This window comes from Monodon monoceros, unplaced genomic scaffold (genome assembly GCF_005190385.1).
Source record: "Monodon monoceros isolate NGI ecotype Baffin Bay Population unplaced genomic scaffold, NGI_Narwhal_1 Super_Scaffold_7, whole genome shotgun sequence".
Lineage (NCBI taxonomy): Eukaryota > Metazoa > Chordata > Mammalia > Artiodactyla > Monodontidae > Monodon > Monodon monoceros.
Genome location: NW_021703784.1, coordinates 24,392,694 through 24,413,365, shown reverse-complemented (window position 1 = coordinate 24,413,365; position 20,672 = coordinate 24,392,694). Strand labels below are relative to the sequence as shown.

Here is a 20,672-nt window from a genome sequence, read left to right as displayed (position 1 = left end):
TTTAGAATGTAACAATCCAATGGAATAAAAAGCATGTAATACTATGTCCTTACAAATGAAGAAAGCTGAGGTCAAAGGGTACTGCTCATGTACAAATACGTGGAGAAGCTAAGAGTTAAAATAAGTTCTTCTCATTCATAGCCCAGGAAGAGTTTGTGTGTATGTGTATGTGTGTGTGTGTGTGTGTGTGTGTGTGTGTGTGTGGAAGGGGGGTGGGGGGGTATCTATACATACATACATATATATCATTTAATCACTGCCCATCAGAAAATAAAAAGGCTTTGTAAATAAGGTCTCATAAATAAGAAATGTTTCACAGCATATAATCAAATACTTTATAATAGAGATGCAGTTAGGAATAGAAGAAAGAAGACTGCATTAGGGTACAAAAAAATCTAGCTTTAGGTTTCTATTCAGCACCTTATATCAATGGACATATCACAACCTTTCAGAACCTTAGTTTTCTCATCTACCTCATAAGGATTTCTAGGGAATTAAATATAATAATGAATATAAGTATGCTTTGTAAACTGTAAACAGTTGTATAGTGTTATTGTTATTAATACAGAATTACAACTTCCTCAGTGGAAATTCAAACTATACTAGGCTATGTCCCCAAATAGAAAGTTAGCAGGTCTTATCATATGTATATTTAACACAGATCGTAACACATGATGGAACAATTATAGCCTTCTTCTCTGAGCAATTATTAAGAAATATTACTTAGAACACACTAACATGGCAATACATTTACATTCAAATGATAATAATAGTTTTAGGTCACCTGAGTAGCATAGGATACTGTCTCAATGCCTTCATGTCTCAGCAAAGTATGCCTGGCTTTAATCTGTTTCCTTAAGAACTTCTTCTCAGTTTTACTGAGTTTGTAATTACTTTGGTGGTTGCTGTCCATGGCAATACTTAAAAAAAAAAAAAAAGTATAAAATGTCAACCTTAAAGAGTCCCAAGAAACAGTTATAATAATACTATTCATGTATTTTATAGTTTATAAATATTTCTATGTGATAATTTTTAAATGGTTACCATACTTGTCACCAACCAAGAGAAGTGAGAACAAACACATGCATGGACAATAAAGGAATATTTAAGAAGGTATCAAAGAAGCAAGAACATCTAATAGCATCTCTGGTAGGTTCTACAAAACATGTCAATGCTTTAGTGCTATTAAGTGAGCTATTTTCCCACATGCGTTCCCTTTACTTATGAAGTCCAAGGTAAAATGTGCCACAAACAAATCTCACAACATAATATTAGGAAAGGAAAAAAAGAAGAAACAAACAGACAAAATTTACAGAAGAATATACAGTATGATTCCATTATATAAAGTTCAAAATCCAAAAGTAAGCCATATGTTGTTTAGAAATACATATGTAGCATAATGCAAAGAAAAGCAAGGAAATGATAAACACAAAGTTCAGGAGAGAAGTTATTTCATGGGGGGAGGAGAGAACTGTGATATGAAAGGGACACATAGAGGCATCAAAAATATTTAAGCTAGGTGGTGGTTTTATTATTTTTAAGCTATATGTTATATATTTTTGTATCTATAATTTTTAAAATAACAGGTATAAGAACCCCATAGAATTGTGTTTTCATTTTTTTTGAAATATGTCAATCAGCAAGTAGTTACTGAGTGCTATTCCAAAAAAGGTCTTTGCACTATCCAAATCAGCACCCTACATTATGCTTTATTATAGAAGTCTATTTTATTTTGTTCACAGAACTTAACACAATTTGTGATGATTAATTTGCTGGCTTAATTCCCCCATCAGGATGTAAACTCCAAGGAATGCCAGCACACAGTAGGTGCTCAACAAAAATTTGTTGAAGGGATAAACAAATGATAATGAGTGAATATACACATGCCTACTTATGGTCTCAGCACTCTACAGCATACAAATATAATACATAGTTTATGCTTTCAACCAGTTTATAAGTTAGTTGAGGAAAACAAACATTAAACAATGAAAGAATATGACGTGTCTTTAGATAATTAAGTGTTAATGGTCTTTAGACGTGATACAAATTAGAGACAAAAAAGATAAGATCAATTTCAACTGGAAAAGTTTGGGAGAACTTCAAAACAAAAGGGGACTTGAGCTGAGTATCAAAGGACGAGCCACAACTACTGAGCCTACGTGCCACAACTACTGAAGCCCACGAACCTAGAGCCCGTGCTCTGCAACAAGACAAGCCACCGCAATGAAAAGCCCGCATGCCTCAACGAAGAGTAGCCCCCGCTCACCGCAACGAGAGAAAGCCCGCGCACAGCAATGAAGACCCAACACAACCAAAAATAAATAAAATAAATTTATTTTTAAAAAAATCAGGGCTTCCCTGGTGGCGCAGTGGTTGAGAGTCCGCCTGCCAATGCAGGGGACACAGGTTCGTGCCCCAGTCCGGGAAGATCCCACATGCCGCGGAGCGGCTAGGCCCGTGAGCCATGGCCGCTGAGCCTGCGCGTCCGGAGCCTGTGCTCCGCAACGGGAGAGGCCACAACGGTGAGAGACCAGCGTAGCGCAAAAAAATAAAAATAAAAATAAATCATATTCCAAAACAGCTCTCAAACAGTCAAAAATCTAATTATTAATCTTTATGTACAGAGAAAAATGCTGAGACTATTGAAACAACGGCCAGTAATCCAGTTTAACTAATACATGGAGCACATGTGATAGGAGGTAAGGCCAGTAAAACAGGCTGGCTGGACAGCACAATAGGGAAATGAGAGGCAAAAGGACTTGCAATAACCCTGCTTAACAAGTAGAAATGCTGGCCTGATCTAGGGTGAAGGCTGTATGTAGGAAGAAAGGAAATAGGGAGAGAAGGGGAGAGGGCAAAAGAAAAGTTCAAGAATTATCAATAGTCCTGATGACTACTCGGACATGAGGGAGAGAAGAATCAGAGATCAGTTACTAGCAGGACAGAGCCTGAGTGACTGAAAGGCTAGTGATGTCATTCCAAAACTGGAAAGTCAGAAGAGGGTCAGGAAGAGCTGCTCAGTAAGGGAGGTGATAAGTCAGATTTAGGATATAATATGTTTGAAGTACTGTTCAGATACACAGTTGCAATGTCTGGCTGGCAGATGAAAAACATAAAGTGGAAAAATGAGAAGAAATGAGGTTAGACAGAAAGCTTTAGGAGCCATCGTTACACAGGAAGGGGACAGCTGAATATATATTTTTAACATTGCACTAATTATTTGTTCTAATGTTTGTCCCCTTCCACTGGACTATGAGCTCTTTGATGACAAGAATTAAATCATATTTTTGTTTCCCCAGAGCCTCCTTCAGTTTTTTGAGACAGTATAACACAGTGTTTAGGGGTCCAGGTTCTAGGTTCAAACCTCAGGTTTACAATTTACTAGCTATATGACCCTGTGTGAGTTACTTACTTATTTCTGTGCTTAGGTTTCTTCACCTATAATACAGGAAAAATAGTGCCTATTCTTGGCACATAACTCCATCCAAACCCTGTACTAAAAAACTTCACCAAACTCTAGCTTATAGCAGCATAAAGCCATACCCTACGATGACCCCAGCTCCCCATTAAAATGGCTGCCTGAGAAAACTTAAAATGCTGCCTGGATATTTTACTATTTGTTCTAACATCTCCTAACAATAGGCCCCTGACCTCCCTTCTTTTTTAAAGCACTTATTAAAAACGGCTTATGGGACTTCCCTGGTGGCACAGTGGTTAAGAATCCTCCTGCAAATGCAGGGGACACAGGTTCAAGACCTGGTCCAGGAAGATCCCACATGCTGCAGAGCAACTAAGAGCAACTACTGAGCCTGCGCTCTACGGCCCGTGAGCCACAGCTACAGAGCCCGTGTGCCACAACTACTGAAGCCTGCGCACCTAGAGCCCGTGCTCCACAACAAGAGAAGCCACCACAATGAGAAGCCCAAGCACCACAACGAAGAGTAGCCCCCATTCGCCGCAACTAGAAAGAAAGCCCGCATGCAGCAGCGAAGACCCAATTCAGCCAAAAAATAAATTAATTAAATAAAATTGCCCAAAAAACCCAGCTTACAGGGCTTCCCTGGTGGTGCAGTGGTTGAGAGTCCACCTGCCGATGCAGGGGACACGGGTTCATGCTCCGGTCCAGGAGGATCCCACATGCCGCAGAGCGGCTGGGCCCGTGAGCCATGGCCGCTGGGCCTGCGCGTCCGGAGCCTGTGCTCCGCAGCGGGAGAGGCCACAACAGCGAGAGGCCAGTGTACCGCAAAAAAAAAAAAAAGAAAGAAAAACCAGCTTACAATTGTGAACATGTATCTCCTGCAACTCAGACATGTCTCTCTCAAGAACCTAAGAACCATTCCTTTGAAATGTTTTTTATTTTGTTTTGTTTTTTTCGCGGCACCATGCAGCTTGCAAAATCTTAGTTCTCCCACCAGGGATTGAACCTGCGCCCTCCGAGTGAAAGCACGGAGTCCTAACCACTGGACTGCCAGGGAATTCCCCCTTTAAAATGTAATCATCAGGAAGGACAGGGCCTCTGTCTCTCAGTCTCTGTGACAGGATGGAATCCTAACTTTGACAACTGCCAGCTGGCCTAACTGCATTTACACTGACCCACCCTTTATAATTTTTTACTTCTCCGACTCTACTGAGCACCCCCACACACACACCCTAATCACTTCCACACAAATTGGAATGGAGTTTAGCTCTTTCTCCTACTGTCAATAATTACTAAATGAAGTCTGTTTTCACTGCTTTAACTAATGTCTGGCTGTGTTATTCTTTGACACTATCTCATAACTTTGTAAAAAGTATTAAATACGTCTATTACTAAATTACTGTTAATTTCCAGAAGAGCCAGATAAGACTTGTTTAGGAAGACCAAGAAAAGCTGAGGACTCTCAAAGGAATTATCTTATTGCCACTCCATTCCAAGATCATCATTTTTGCAGTTAGCAATGAAGAACAGGGATGAATCTACTAAGAATTTTTTTCTAAAAATGTTACATGAGCAAAGACTGCAAAGTGGAAGAAATGAGAAAGAAGATGATGCTGAATACATTTTTTCAAGTCTGACACTTAGAGTCCAGCACCAGTAGATGGAGCCTCATAATCACATTTCTGTCATCCCCTTTCCCTTCTTCCCTCAGTGAGGCAGTATTACTCCATGTGAAGAAAGACCAGTCGAGTCACCTCACCAAGGAATAGGCTGATACCAGCTGCTGAGATGTGGAGGTGCCCCTTTCTAACAAGGCCACTTCCCTGGCCAAGGGATTTCCACTATTGCACAAAGGCTTGCGTGCTCCTTGCCATGTTATGGGACTGTTATGGGATGTTACAGGAGCCAGGTCACTATTTATTAGAATACCAGCCATGCTGAGTCCAGCCTAAGCACACTCTCCATAGGATAACAAGGGTTTAGAAATCACATCTGCTCTGTTAGTAAGTTTAACCCCAACACATCCTATTGGATATTGCCTAAATGGTAATGGTAATATGTGTGTCTATGCGCTCCTTAAATAAGACAGCCTAAATGAACCAAGCAGTATAGACAAATGTTCCTGTGCTTGTATGTAAATTAAATTTAATTAACAGCAAAGATTGGAAACAACTTCAATTCCTATCAAATGAGTCCTGGTTATAAAGTACAGTACAGGCATACAAATTATACATACAGGTTTCTAGAACATACAAGATATCAGTGATATGGGTTGCCACCAGGAAGGGAAAACAGGTAGAGTAGGTACAGGAATGAGAAGCTCCTCTTTTGTAAGTTTTGAATTTAGCAGCTATTCAAATTGCATTACCTATTAAAAAAATTTTTTTTTTAATGATTAGAAAAAATTGACCCATCACTTGTCATATCACCTCATTTTAATTCTTTGAAGAATAACTACTCTATATTTTCTAATGCCCTCAGTAATTGTCTTTATTCTGTCTTCCTCCTTTAACTTACTAGAAAGTAAGCTCTATGAAAGTAGAGATTCTGGGACTTCCCTGGTGGTCCAGTGGTAAAGAATCCACCTTACAATGCAGGGGACGAAGGTTCAATCCCTGGCGGGGCAACTAAGATCCCACATGCCGCAGGGCAACTAAACCCTCGCGCCACAGCTACTGAGCTCGCGTGCTTCAACTTAGAGCCCTCGTGCGGAAAACTACAGAGCCCACGCACCCTGGAGCCGACGCGCCACAACTAGAGAGAAGCTCACACGACAAAGAAAGATCCCGCATGCCTCAACGAAGATCCCACGTGCCTCACCCGAGCCGCCAATAATAAAGTAAATAAATAAGAAATAAGAAAAAAAGAAAGTAGAGATTTTTTTGTTTGTATTATTCACCCTGTAGCACTCAGCACGTAGAACAGGACCTAGTACCTAGGAGTTACTCAATAAACGCTTACTGAGTAATCCTAAACTTATTAAACTTGCCATCTTACCTCCTAAACCTCTTTGCCAGGATTCTGAGCTTGGTGGCCCTCTTCAATGTTTTCATTAATATCTAATGTGTATCTCTATCCCTGCAATTTTCACATTATATTATAATTCCCTGTTTGTGTGCTGGGCTCACCCAGAAGGCTGTGACCTACTTGAAGGCACATAACTTGAGTGCCTAGAGTTCAGCAAGTACTCAGTAAGTATCTGTTAAATGAAATCAGCCAAAACTATAGGCTCACAGTACCACAAGCCCAGGGGTCTCCGGTTTTACTCAAAAAAGGGCATAGGAAGATTCAGCTTTGTAAGTTACCAGACCACCAGCAACATCCTTTCTTCACTGCATTGGCAGGGTCAAAAAAACCCCTGAAGCTAACACCACTGACCAACACTCCTCAGGTTGCAACCGCCTGTCTCCAACCCCAAAAGAAACAGAAGATTGACACAGACACAACGCGAGCACCCGCAACAAACACAAGCACGTGCACCTCAAACTCTGACAGGACCACCCCACGCACAGACAACCTACTGCCCACGGACCATCCCTCCTCTCCCTGGTGAGGTCCGAAGCTCTTGAGGCAGATAGAGGAGACCGGAAGAGGCCAAAAAGAGAAAGCGGCGATTTGCATCCATCATGTCCGCCAATAAGAAGTGCCACAAACCTCCGCCTTGACTCAGGCTGGGTTCTCGCCACGCGGGTGCTCTCTCCTTCGGCAGCTTCTCCCACTCTATCCCAAGAAGCCGCAGAGGGTACAAGCACGTCAACTCTCCTGGGCGCAGCCATGTTGGAGAAAACTGCACTACATTTCCCATGAGTCTGCGGGGAGATGACCGGCGTTCCCACAATCCCTTTCGCCTCCCAGAGCCTTTAGTGCCTGTTTCTCTGCCAAGAGTCTTTGACTAGAGAAGGGCTTGCTCTCCGGTACAGTGAAAATTAGATTGACTTTTGCGGGGGGCATAGCAAGGGTTGTTAGTGCAGCTTATTTGGGGTAGCTCCCCAAATGGACACGGTCAAACAGGTTTCTGTCCCTCGGTCCCTGAGTAATGACCCCCTCCGCCTTGGGCTCTGTGCATCTTACCTCCTGAGTCTTAAGGGAATGGGAGAGAAGCTTTGGGTCTGAAAGATGACACCGCATAGACAAGAGAGTGGGAGGTGAATATGCGTGAATGTGCCAGGGGAATGGTGAATACTACCGGGTGATAGAAAGATGTGTGGAAGAATGTTGAGGGAGGTAGGAGAGGAAAGATGGGCTGTGCTACATTTTAGAAGAATTTACGCCATTCTGTTCTGTAGGCCTAAGGGGATCCCTGAAAGAAATTGGGTAATTTGACCGGAGCTTCTGGTGGAAGGTAGGAAGAGAGACTAAAAGAAGACTAGGTAACAGGCTATTGCAGTGGTGAAGTGAAAAGGGAAAAGATTTGGTAACAGATCAGAAATAAAAGACACAAGAGAGGGTGATGATTAGCTATTGTTCCTGCTCTAACGTTATTTGTGTGATATGAATGTATTATAATTATGCTGCTTGCATTGGATTATGAGCTGTGTGAGTGCAGGGAAGGAAACTTGGGAGCGGGAAGGAAATCACTTATGGTGTTGAGACAGTGCCCCCATTTGCACCCTACCACAGTGGACTATCAGGAAAAGTGGCATTGACAAGAGTGTTGTTGAGTGGATGAATGATTTGTATGGAGAAAAGATTAGAAGGAGGAAGGAACAAGTTGGGGAAGCAGATAGGCAGCCATTGCAATAGTCCAGTAAAACGAGCGTGAGGCTGAAAATGAATAGCAAAAGTGAAGACACAAACTCAAGCTAGAGAAATCAAATCAACCAGATGTTGCAAACTACTAGAGAGGGCATAAGGGAAAACGTGTTAAATCTCCCCATTGCATTCTTGCTTCTGCACTACTGGATGCTTTAAAAAAATACATTCCAGTAGAACTTTCTGTGATGATGGAAATTTTTTTTGAGTTGTCCAATATGCTAGCCACTAGCCACATGTAGCTTTTGAGCATTTCATATGTGGCTAATACAACTAAGGAGCAGAATTTTGACTTTTTAATTAATTTAAATGTAAATAGCTGCATTTAGCTAGTGGCTACCAAATTGGACAACAATGTAGAGACATGGATGGACCTAGAGACTGTCACACAGAGTGAAGTAAGTCAGAAAGACAAAAACAAATATCGTATATTAATGCATATATGTGGAATCTAGAAAAAATGGTATAGATGAACTTATTTGCAAAGCAGAAAGAGACACAGATGTAGAAATCAAACGTAGGGATACCAGGGGGGAAAGGAGGGTAGGGGGTGGGATGAATTGGGAGACTGGGATTGACATATACACACTATTGATACTATGTATAAAATAGATAACTAATGAGAACTTACTGTATAGCACAGGGAACTCTACTCAGTGCTCTGTGGTGACCTAAATGGGAAGGAAATCCGAAAAAGAGGGGATATATGTATATGTATAGCTGATTCACTTTGCTGTACAGTACAAACTAACACAACATTGTAAAACAACTATACTCCAATAAAAATTAATTTTAAAAAGGGAAAAAAATTGGACAGCAAAACAAAATATCACCTTATGTCCTGTTGACCAAATTCAGTTTATTTCATCTCTACATCCACCCTGCTTGAAGGTACTGGAGCTTTTAAACCTTTTAAATTTCCTGGCCTCTGTGAAACAATTCTCTCCTAGTTTTCCTTACACATTCTGATCACTTGTTTTCAGAGTTTTTCACTAGCTTCTCTCCTTTTTCCATGATTAAATGCAGGCAATCCTTCAGGTTTTGTGTTTGACTCTTTTATTCTACAGTCTCCCTATCTGGCTCTCCAGAATTTTAAAGAGATTTGTGACTCTTCTCCTAATCTTATCTTCAGTCCCTGCTTCTCTTTAGGAGACAGTTTGATTTAGTGAAAGCAATATGGTCATTGGAGTATGACGTGAAGCAGAAATTGCAAAACAGCATTTACCTTTGGGGATTGATATAACAATTTAACTAACATATATAAAGTAGCTATTAAATGGTTGTTCATTCCTTTTCTACTCTTCTGATCCTGAGTTACAGGCCCAAATTTCCAACCACTTGCTGTCCATCCTTATTTTCATATCCTTAGAAAAAAGCAGATACATATAAAAATTTTTTTTAATTTGGCCACACTGTGCAGCATGTGGGATTTTAGTTCCCCAACCAGGGATCAAATCCAGGCCCCCTCAGTGAAAGAGCCAAGTCCTAACCACTGGACTGCCAGGGAATTCCCAATCCATATAAAATTTTGCATGCAATCCTTTTTATACAGGCCCTTATCTTTTGCTCAGAATATTGTGTGAATAATTTCTGCCAGAGAAGATGACTCCCTGAAGTGATTTCTAGCTACATTAAGACCCTGTTTTATTCATTATGTAACTCCAGTGTCTTCCATACTCTTGTAATAATAGAAATTCAATAAATGTTGAACTGAAAAGAAACCTAATTTGAAGATAGAATTCATCTTTACCTGTGCCAAAAGCTTTACACAGTGATTTATAATAATTTTTCAAAGGTATTGAATGCTTACCTAATAACTCTTTCCTTAGTAAAACCCCAGTCTCAACTTCATGATAGGTGAATCCTCTTTGGGACTAGTGCAGAGGTTGGCATGATTTTTCCATAAAGGCCCAGATAATAAACTTTCAGTTTTGTGGTCACATATTCTTTTTTGTTGTTGTTGTTGGGGGGCAGGCGGTGTGGAGTTACAATCTTTTAGAATATGAAAGCCTTTTGGACTTCCCTGGTGGCCCAGTGGTTAACACTCTGCGGTCCAAATGCAGGGGGCACGGGTTCAATCCCTGGTCAGGGAAGATCCCACATGATGTGTGGTGCAGGTCAAAAAAAAAGAATATGAAAACCTTTCTTAACTCCATGGCTTATGCCAGCAGGCTTTGGCTCATGGGCTATAGTTTGCTGACCTCTGGACCCTCTTCCTGGACTCTGTAATTCTGAATACAGCCTCAAGGTGAAGCTAAGGTTGACACCACCACTGAAGATATTTATTATGAATTACAATATAAATTAATCAGATTGGCCAACACTACATTTTAAAGTGTAGAAAAGTAGAGATGTGTCCCACAGTACAGTTCCAGAAATCAGGGCTAGGAGCAACATAACATTTAGATTGCTTTTGGTTGCCAGTGACAGAAAACTGAACTGATTGCTTGTAAACAAATCATTACTTTTCCTCAAATGACAAGCCATCCAGACAAAAGCAATCACTGGCATGGTTCTGCTATTCAAAAATATCATCAAGGGCTTCCCTGGTGGCTCAGTGGTTGAGAATCTGCCTGCCAATGCAGGGGACACGGGTTCGAGCCCTGGTCTGGGAAGATCGCACATGCCGGGGAGCAACTGGGCCCGTGAGCCACAGCTACTGAGCCTGCACATTTGGAGCCTGTGCTCCGCAACAAGAGAGGCCGCGATAAAGAGTGGCCCCCACTTGCCCCAACTAGAGAAAGCCCTCGTACAGAAACGAAGACCCAACACAGCCAAAAATAAATAAATTAAATAATTAATAAAAAATGTCATCAAGAGGACCTAGGTGCTTTCTAGTCTCCTGCTCCACTATCCTTGGTATGTTGACTTTTATCTTCATTCTTGACGTCTCCTGGTTACAAGGTAGCTGCTGCCACTCGAGACACATTGTCCCCCACTAGTGTCTCTAGCTGGATAAAAAGAGCAGAGTCTCTATCTTTTCACCTAGGAAATGAAGCCTCCAATGGAATTCCCCTTTTTTCTTTGAATATTTATGTGTTACATATAATGGTAGGCAGAATAATGGACCCCCAAAGATATCCACACCTTAATCCTGGGAATCTGTGAATATGCAGATATAATTGTTTGCAAAACTTTAAATAGATTATCTAGGCGTCCAATATAACCACATGAGTCCTTAAGAGCAAAATGTTTACCAGGGCTGGAGCAAGCGAGACCAAGCAAAAGTCAGAAAGTTTCCAAGTGTGAAAGGTTCAACACACCCTTGCTGTCTCTGAGATGCAACGGTCCATGTGCAAAGACTGAAAAGATGCTCCTATGAGCTAGGGGCAGCCCCCAGCTGATAGCCAACAAGGAAATGGGGACCTCAGTCCTACAACCTCAAGGAACCGGATTCTACCAACAACATGAATAAACATGGAAGCAGATCCTTCCCAGAGCATTTTGATAAGAGCCCAGCCAGTCAACCCCTTGATTCTGTCCTTAAAAACTCAGCAGAGAAACCAAGCGAGCCAACCCCAACTTCTGGCCTACAGAACTGTGAAATAATAAATTTGTGATAATTTGGTACAACAGCAATAGAAAACTCTTACACATGCTTACCCCAGGCCAATCATTAGCTAAAGGGAGTGGGATTACTATGACTAGTGTAAGCTAGTGATGATTAATTCCATGGGGCTGGTATGAGACCCATCCTCCCTGAGATGAAGAGATCTTGATAAGCTACACTCTATCTGGAGAAAAATAAAATTAGGGTTCTATTAGCAAGAAAAAATGAGAGAACAGCAGTTGGATAGATAATTAAAAGCCTGTTCCATAAAGGGCTTGAAAATTTCATTTGGCTGGATTACCATAATATGGTCAATCTCAAAAGAAAGGGATACTAGAAGGAGGAGTACTCTTATCAACTAATAAACATTCAAAGGTAGAATTCTAATAGCTATTATATTTCATTCAAGATTCCTCACTCAGATAACATTGAAAATGTTCCCAGAGTCCTTGAAAATTGTAAATATTTATTATGGTTCTGAAATGTAATACCATTTTACTACAGTTTCAAATTCAATTCCTATACTTATGAGGTTCCTAATTTCCCCTCCTGCCCCCCCACCAGACCATCTGTTTTTGGCTACCTTCTGTTTTTTTCCCCCTCTGTCCCCAGTGGCAAGTGTGTTAGTTTTGCTTTTTTTCCTATTTTTGGTTTTAAAAACCCCACACTTTTATTTCTCAGTCTTTTCTGTCCACTTATTTTATCCTTCCTGGTTAAATGATAAATTTATATGAAATTCCTTTCCAAACGTTGTCTTCTCTGCTGCATCCCTGGATTGCTGGCTTCTTGAAACTCCATCAAGAATGTATTATGTAAAACCACTTGATGTTCATTGTGACATTTGAGGACTGAATGAATTATTCATGCTATAGTGATAAAAATTCAATGAAAAGTTTCCAGTTTTGTAAGTCATATGGTGAAAATATTCCCATGCAGTAATGAGAGGCAAACGTTACCAAAAAGAAAAAGAAAAGGAGCCAGACTTTAATTTGTAATACAAAACATAAAACTCTGCTTGGAGGATTGTTTTTTGGTCCATTGCAAAACATGTTAGCTGCAAAGTATTGGCCAATTCCCACCACCACCCCTCCCCCAGAACATGGTTTATTCTAGAGGCTGAAGACCTGCTTACATCACAGAATATTGTTCTGCAACATATTTTTCAAGTAAAAGAGAGTAAAGAGATAACAGATAACTCAGGGTGCAGGAAAATATTTAGGGTGGCCAGAGGGGTGGGATTTATGGATTTTTAAAAGTTATGATAAAACAATTTTTTTTAATGTTTCTCTTAACTCTACAAGAAAAGATTTATCTCAAAAATGAGGTATCACCTCACACCGGTCAGAATGGCCATCATCAAAAAATCTACAAAGAATAAATGCTGGAGAGGGTGTGGAGAAAAGGGAACACTCTTGCACTGTTGATGGGAATGTAAACTGATACAGCCACTATGGAGAACAGTATGGAGGTTCCTTAAAAAAATAAAAATAGAACTACTATACGACCCAGCAATCCCACTACTGGGCATATACCCTGAGAAAACCATAATTCAAAAAGAGACATGTACCACAATGCTCATTGCAGCACTATTTACAGTAGCCAGGACATGGAAGCAACCTAAATGTCCACTGACAGATAAATGGATACAGAAGATGTGGCACATATATACAATGGAATATTACTCAACCATAAGAAGAAATGAAATTGAGTTATTTGTATTGAGGTGGATGGACCTAGAGTCTGTCATACAGAGTGAAGTAAGTCAGAAAGAGAAAAACAAATACCATATCCTAACACATGTATATGGAATCTAAAAAACAAAAAAATGGTTCTGATGAACCTAGGAGCAGGACATGAATGAAGACGCAGACATAGGGAATGGACACGGTGTGGGTGGGGTAAGCTGGGACAAAGTCAGAGAGTGGCACTGACATATATACACTACCGAATGTAAAATAGATAGCTAGTGGGAAGCTGCTGCATAGCACAGGGAGATCAACTTGATATTTTGTGATGACCTAGAGGGGTGGGATAGGGGAGGGAGGCGCAAGAGGGAGGAGATATGGGGATATATGTATAGCTGATTTACTTTGTTATACAGCAGAAACTAACATAACATTGTAAAGCAATTATACTCCAATAAAGATGTTAAAAAATTTATAAACAATTCATTTTAAAATGTCTAACTAATTTAATGGCTTCATACTATCATTAATCTCTCAAAGACCCCAAAATACAAAGATACTTGCCCAGAGATGGCAATTTCATCATTAACTATCCTGGATGTAAATCCATATTTCATATAATCTTCATGATCATTTCTAATTTGGGGATATTTGTTAGAGCTGATTTAGATGGTCTTAGCTTTTGCTTACATTATGGCTAAGACCTCATACTAGGAGCATCTATTTTGCCATTTTCTGTTGGTTATCTGTGCTTCAGTTATTATCTTCAGTTTCACTGTAGGGAATTTAGAGTTTTCTAACCCACTTGTCCATTTTTCAAAATTAGTTTTTGGGTTATGTAAGAATTTACCAGGCACAAAAATCATGTCTTGCTTAAAGCTAAGGAGGGAGGGTGCCAGAGGCAGCTCCCCTGCCTGCGAACTCCCACTCTACAGTGTTTTTTTAGAGCACCTATCAGAATCTGTGACATGTGACAATCAGACATGCAGACCTAATGAAACCTCCAGCATACTAAATATGAGTGGAGATTAATTTGATTTTGACAAAACTATAAATAGAATTTCTAACATATTCTTCCAGATAACCTACGTTATGTACACTGCACATTAGAGGTCACTGCCCTTGGGCATATTTCTCAAAGGATGGTCCTCAGACTAGCTGTATCAGAATCACTGGAGTACTTGTTAAAAACGCAGAGTTCCAGACCCCATTAGATATAATAAGTCAGCTAAAACCAAATATAAATTTTAATAGTTTCTCTATTGGATTATAGTGTGTGTTTCAAAATCTCTGGGGCCAGGGCCCAACAATCTGCATGCGTAACAAGCAATCTTGCTAGCAACCACTGAAGAAAATTATCAACATAGAGCTCTTTAAAAATCTGCTCCAGGGCTTCCCTGGTGGTGCAGTGGTTAAGAATCCACCTGCCAATGCAAGGGACATGGGTTCGATCCCTGGTCCGGGAAGATCCCACATGCCGTGCAGCAACTAAGCCTGTGTGCCACCACTACTGAGCCTGCTCTCTAGAGCCCGTGAACCACAACTACTGAGCCAACCGTGCCACAACTACTGCAGCCTGTGTGTCTAGAGCCCATGTTCTGCAACAAGAGAAGCCACCGTAATGAGAAGGCCGCTCACCGCAACGAAGAGCAGCCCCTGCTTGCCGCAACTAGAGAAAGCCCGCGCACAGCCATGAAGACCCTATGCAGCCAAAATAAATAAATAAATAAATACATAAATAAAAACTTAAAAAAAAAATCTCCTCCAGAGTAACGAACTGTCAAGTTTCTAATATATTTTGAATTTTTATTTCAGGTGAAATGTTGTAACTTTATAAGGTACAAGGGACCAAGAAGCCAGATGATACAGTGCTCAGATTATCAGATTATTAAAGAACCCATAAAATTATCTCAAAACTATTCTAATTATTAATATCTCCATATCCCATTTTACAGATATAGCAACTGAGACTTAAAAGACAAACGGTATAAGCTGTTTAAGTAGGAAATAGTTTTTAAGAGTGATTTATATTCATGTCTGTGTTCTTACATGAATAAAAGGGCACTGTTTTATAAAACATATCTATCTACAGCTACATTTTAGTGAGGTATTAAGTACTTACTACACTTAACATACTTTATTATTTAATCCTAGCAAGAACAACCCTAGGGATAAGTTTTATGTCCTCAATTTTACAAATGTGGAATCTGAGGCTCAGCAACGTTAAGCAACTTTCCCTAGGTTACATAATTAGTAGGATTGACATGTATACACTACCAAGTATAAAATAGATAACTAATGAGAACCTACTGTATAGCACAGGAAACTCTACTCAATGCTCTGTGGTAACCTAATGGGAAGGAAATCTAAAAAAGAGTGGATATATGTGTATACATAAATGATTCGCTTTGCTGCACAGCAGAAACTAACACAACACTGTAAAGCAATTATACTCCAATAAAAATTAATTTAAAAAAAGAACTATGGGGTGCAGCAAAAGCAGTTCTAAGAGGGAAGTTTCTAGCAATACAATCTTACCTCAGGAAACAAGAAAAATCTCAAATAAACAACCCAAGCTCACACCTAAAGCAACTAGAGAGAGAGGAACAAACAAAACCCAAAGTTAGTGAAAGGAAAGAAATCATAAAGATCAGAGCAGAAATAAATGAAATAGAGACAAAGAAAACAATAGAAAAGATCAATGAAACTAAAAGCTGGTTCTTTGAAGAGATAAACAAAATTGACAAACCTTTAGCCAGACTGATCAAGAAAAAGAGGGAGAGGGCTCAAATCAGTAAAATTAGAAATGAAAAAGGAGAAGTTACAACAGACACCATAGAAATGCAAAGGATCATAAGAGACTACTACAGGCAACTATATGCCAATAAAATGGACAACCTAGAAGAAATGGACAAATGCCTAAAAAGGTACAATCTACCAAGACTGAACCACGAAGAAATGGAAAATATGAACAGACAAATCACAAGTACTCAAATTGAAAATGTGATTTAAAAAATTCCAACAAACAAGAGTCCAGGACCAGATGGCTTCACAGGCAAATTCTACCAAACATTTAGAGAAGAGTTAGCACCTATCCTTCTGAAACTATTCCAAAAAATCTCAGAGGGAGGAACTCTCCCAAACTCATTCTATGAGGTCACCATCACCCTGATACCAAAACCAGAAAAGGATACCACACACACAAAAAAAGAAAATTACAGGCCAATATCATTGATGAACATAGATGCAAAAATCCTCAACAAAATACTAGCAAACCAAATCCAAGAATACATTAAAAGGGTCATGCACCATGATCAAGTGGGATTTATCTCAGGGATGCAAGGATTCTTCAATATCTGCAAATCAATCAGTGTGATACACCACATCAACAAATTGAAAAATAAAAACCATATGATCATCTCAACAGATGAAAAAAAAGCATTTGAAAAACTTCAACACTCATTCATGATAAAAAGTCTCCAGAAAGTGTGCATAGTGGGAACATACTTCAACGTAATAAAGGCCATATATGACAAACCTACAGCTAACATCATACTCAACAGTGAAAAGCTGAAAACATTTCCTCTAAGATCAGGAACTGATCTTGGAGAGACAGCAGTGAGTGGTGGGGTGAAGTGAAATCTTAATTCCCTGCCCAGGAATTGAACCAGGGTAGCCTGGATGAAAACCAGGAATCTTAGCCACCACACGTCCTGGCCCTTGCCCACAATGAAAAATGCATTTCTGAAGGAGGCAAAACAGTAAAAACAGGTACAAAGTTTATTATTAGAGACATAGCACAACAACAAGTGGGAGAGCACACTTATCATTGTAATCGTCACCTTTTTCAGTTTTCATATTAACTTAGTAGGAGAAATGTCTCCATTATATGGTAACATATTTTATGAACCAAATATTGAGACTCATCATTTAAAATACAACCTGACGATAAAAGAAAATATTTGAGATCTGGAGAGTCTCAGAAAATTCTGGATGGATGAATACCTCACCCATGTTAACAAAAACCTAAATCAAATTCTTCTCCACCACATAAATAACTATCATGAAAAAAATCCATGCTTTCTTTATTATATTTTCCCCTCTTTCAGCAGAAAGCTGGTAGATTCTGAAGAAAAAATCAATTTAAAGCACTAATATCTATAACAAACTTGATCTTCAATGCTATCTTACTTGAAAATGAATGAATTACATAGATTTTCGAAGAATCAGAATTATTCAGTTTTGAAATAAAAGAAGTCTGTTCCACAGACGCAAATAAGCCTTTAGGTTTTATATTGATTGTAAGATAAAGAGAGTATACAAGATAAAGGCAAATGGCACAATATATATGTGGGGTAAACCATATAAAAATATTTTGGAATAAAATAATGAATTCACAATATGTGTTGGAATAAGAAACTTGTAATTATGTTGTGTAATAGCCATTTGTTATAACTTTTGTTATAGCTGTATTTCAGCTGTATCCTTTCAATTATTTATTTATTTATTTATTTTGGCTGCTCTGGGTCTTAGTTGAGACATGTGGGCTTCTTAATTGCAGCATGTGGACTTCTTAGTTGTGGCATGTGAACTCTCAGTTGCTGCATGCATGTGGGATCTAGTTCCCTGACAAGAGATCGAACCCAGGTCCCCTGTGCTGGGAGTGTGGAGTTTTACCCACTGGACCACCAGAGAAGTCCCTCCTTTCAATAGTTTAATATGACCAAACCATCTGTTTTAAGTGTAATTTTGCCTGAGATATTTTTCCCCTTCCTTTTTTTTTTTTTTAACTCTGGACTTACAGGTCCAGCAGAATTCTCTTAAATAAACTAGGTCCTGATTTGAATTTTTCACTGTATCCACAATGGCCATTTAGATTGCTCCCAAAAGTCAACAAAATGCTGTTCACTGGCAGATTTACCATTGTAAAGAACATAACATAAGAAAACAGGCCATTATTTTAATGAAAACTGTATGTGAGATCCAAATAATTTAGGCTACTTATATATCTATTCTTGAAAAAAGTACAGATTTTAAATTTTTCCATATGATTCCTGACTCTAACTTACTTTTTCTTTCCCTAAATGGAAACCTATTTTCTCCTAATGATGAGAAATGTCTCTTTTTCTAGGAATGGAGACTTCTATCCACACAATGGATTAGAAAAAAAAGAACCACTTCCTTGCCATGCTGGCCACAGCTTTCCTGACTGCATCTTCCAAGTCAATGCCAGAAGTTACAGGGAGCTGGATATTGTTGAATATGTTCTGAGACTCTTGGACATTGATTCCTTCAAGCCTGACCACCAGAGCTATGAGTTCTAGTGTTCAGCAGTCTTTGATGATATCATCAGCAATGATAGCAAATTTCACTATTTACCTTAGGATCAGCAATGAGCAAATAAAATATTTAATACACTGAGCTTCCCTAACACTGAGATCCAAGAAGTTGGTTGGGCTTTGACCATGAAGAGAAATGATGTCATATGGAGCTATGTCTAGTCCAGCACCATTCACAAACAGTTGGTATTCCCATTCCCATTTAGTTTTATGTATTTTAGGTCATATCTACCGACTTAATTTTGAGTAGATGCATTTTTAATTTGTTGTCCATGGCAAATATATCTTTTTGTATATATCTTGAATTGTCCTCAAAGTGTATCTTGGCATCAAAACAGACAACTTGTCTTTCTGGAATTTCACCAAAGGGTTTCAGTTCAACCTAAGTAGCATAAATTTCTAGGAAGAAATTCCATAACTTCTTAATTTGATTCACAGCCTAATTTTCATAGACCCCATAGAAGCCTAAATTTTCTCCTGTCCGCTAAACTTGACTGTTCGTCAAAACTGTCTTCAAAAGTGTAAATTTCCTCCATAAAAATATATTCTGGTATAGAAGCAGCCAGATTAAATGTCAATGCCCCTGCCTGAGGCTGCCCATCAGCAAAGGCCATTGCAGGATGGGCCCATTAAAATTTCCAAGTAGGGACTTCCCTGGTGTTCCAGTGGTAAAGAATCTGCTGTACAATGCAGGGGACACAGATTCAATCCCTGGTCAGGGAACTAAGATCCCACATGCCACAGGGCAATTATGTCTGCATGCCACAACTACTGAGCTTGTGCGCCTCAACTAGGGGGGCTGCGTGCTGCAACTACAAAGCCCACATGCTCTGGAGCCTGCGTGCCACAACTACAGAACCCATGTACCCTAGAGCCTGCACACCACAATTAGAGAAGAGAAAAACCTGCACGCCACAACTAGAGAGAATCCTGCACGTCAAAACAAAAGATCCTGCATGCCTCAACAAAGATCCCATGTACCACAACTAAGACCCAACACAGCCATAAATAAATAAGTAAATAAATCTGAAAAGAAAGTCCATTTGTTTAAAAAATTTTTTCCAAGTAGGAACATCATACAGTGTCAGTCGCAATATATTTGAACTATTGTCTTGTTGTCTAACATTATTTTCTTATTCTTGGATTGCTGCAGGATCAGCCATCTTTTAGAGATTAATTAAATTTTCTTGGACTTGGCTGACAGAGTGAGGGCACCAAGACTCACAGATGTTTTGGACCTGCATTGCCATGGGGGAATGACATCTTAAACAAATACCAAGCACAAAGGAGTCTGACTGGGTGATTGAGATGAGAGGAGAAGGAGGATTAGTAGAGATTTACTTCTTTATTGGAAACAAAGCTGAAGAAAACACCCAGTTGTGTGTGTGTGTGTGTGTGTGTGTGAATGTGCACACATGTTTGTGGCTGGTTTTTTGCAGTTTTTTTTTTCTTGTAGCTGATTTCTAGTCTCATAGCATTGTGGTTGGAAAAGATGCTTGATATGACTTCAGTTTTCTTAAATTTTACTGAGACTTATTTTGTGACCTAGCATGTGATCTATCTTGGAGAATATCCCACGTGCACTTGAAAAGAATGTGTATTCGCAGCTTTTTGATGGAATGTTCTATACATATCTATTAAGTCCATTTTGTCTAACGTGTCTTTTCAGGGCAGTGTTTTCTTATTGGTTTTCTGTCTGAATGATCTTCCATTGATGTATCAATAAGTAGGATGTTAAAGTCTCCTATTTTAACATCCTGTCAGTTTCTCCCTTTGTTTCTGTAAGTATTTGCATTATGTATGTAGGTGCTCTTATGCTGGGTGCATATATATTTACAATTGTTATATCTTTATGTTGGATTGATCCTTTGATCATTATGTATTATCCTTCTTTGTTTCTTGTTACAGTCTTTGTTTTAAAGTCTATT

The 20,672-nt window shown here is 39.3% G+C and overlaps 1 protein-coding gene and 1 pseudogene across 4 annotated transcripts in view; both read right to left on the bottom strand.

Annotated features, from left to right (window-relative positions):
* The window catches only part of ALKBH8 (alkB homolog 8, tRNA methyltransferase), a 70,548-nt gene extending 63,347 nt beyond the window's left edge, over nt 1-7,201 (bottom strand). The window contains exons 1-2 of one of the 4 annotated variants that reach the window (XM_029209315.1): nt 7,073-7,201; nt 785-920 (exon numbers count right to left, since the gene is read on the bottom strand). In XM_029209315.1, the coding sequence (XP_029065148.1) occupies nt 785-920; nt 7,073-7,194 (258 nt within the window). In that variant the 5' untranslated portion in view covers nt 7,195-7,201. Of the gene's footprint in view, nt 1-784; nt 921-4,051; nt 4,099-7,072 lie in introns of those variants that run through there. The other 3 variants (XM_029209316.1, XM_029209318.1, XM_029209319.1) reach the window with 3 other exon arrangements.
* An 11,363-nt stretch (nt 7,202-18,564) lies between these two features.
* LOC114887521 lies at nt 18,565-19,358 on the bottom strand (annotated as a pseudogene).
* Nucleotides 19,359-20,672: the final 1,314 nt, after the last annotated feature.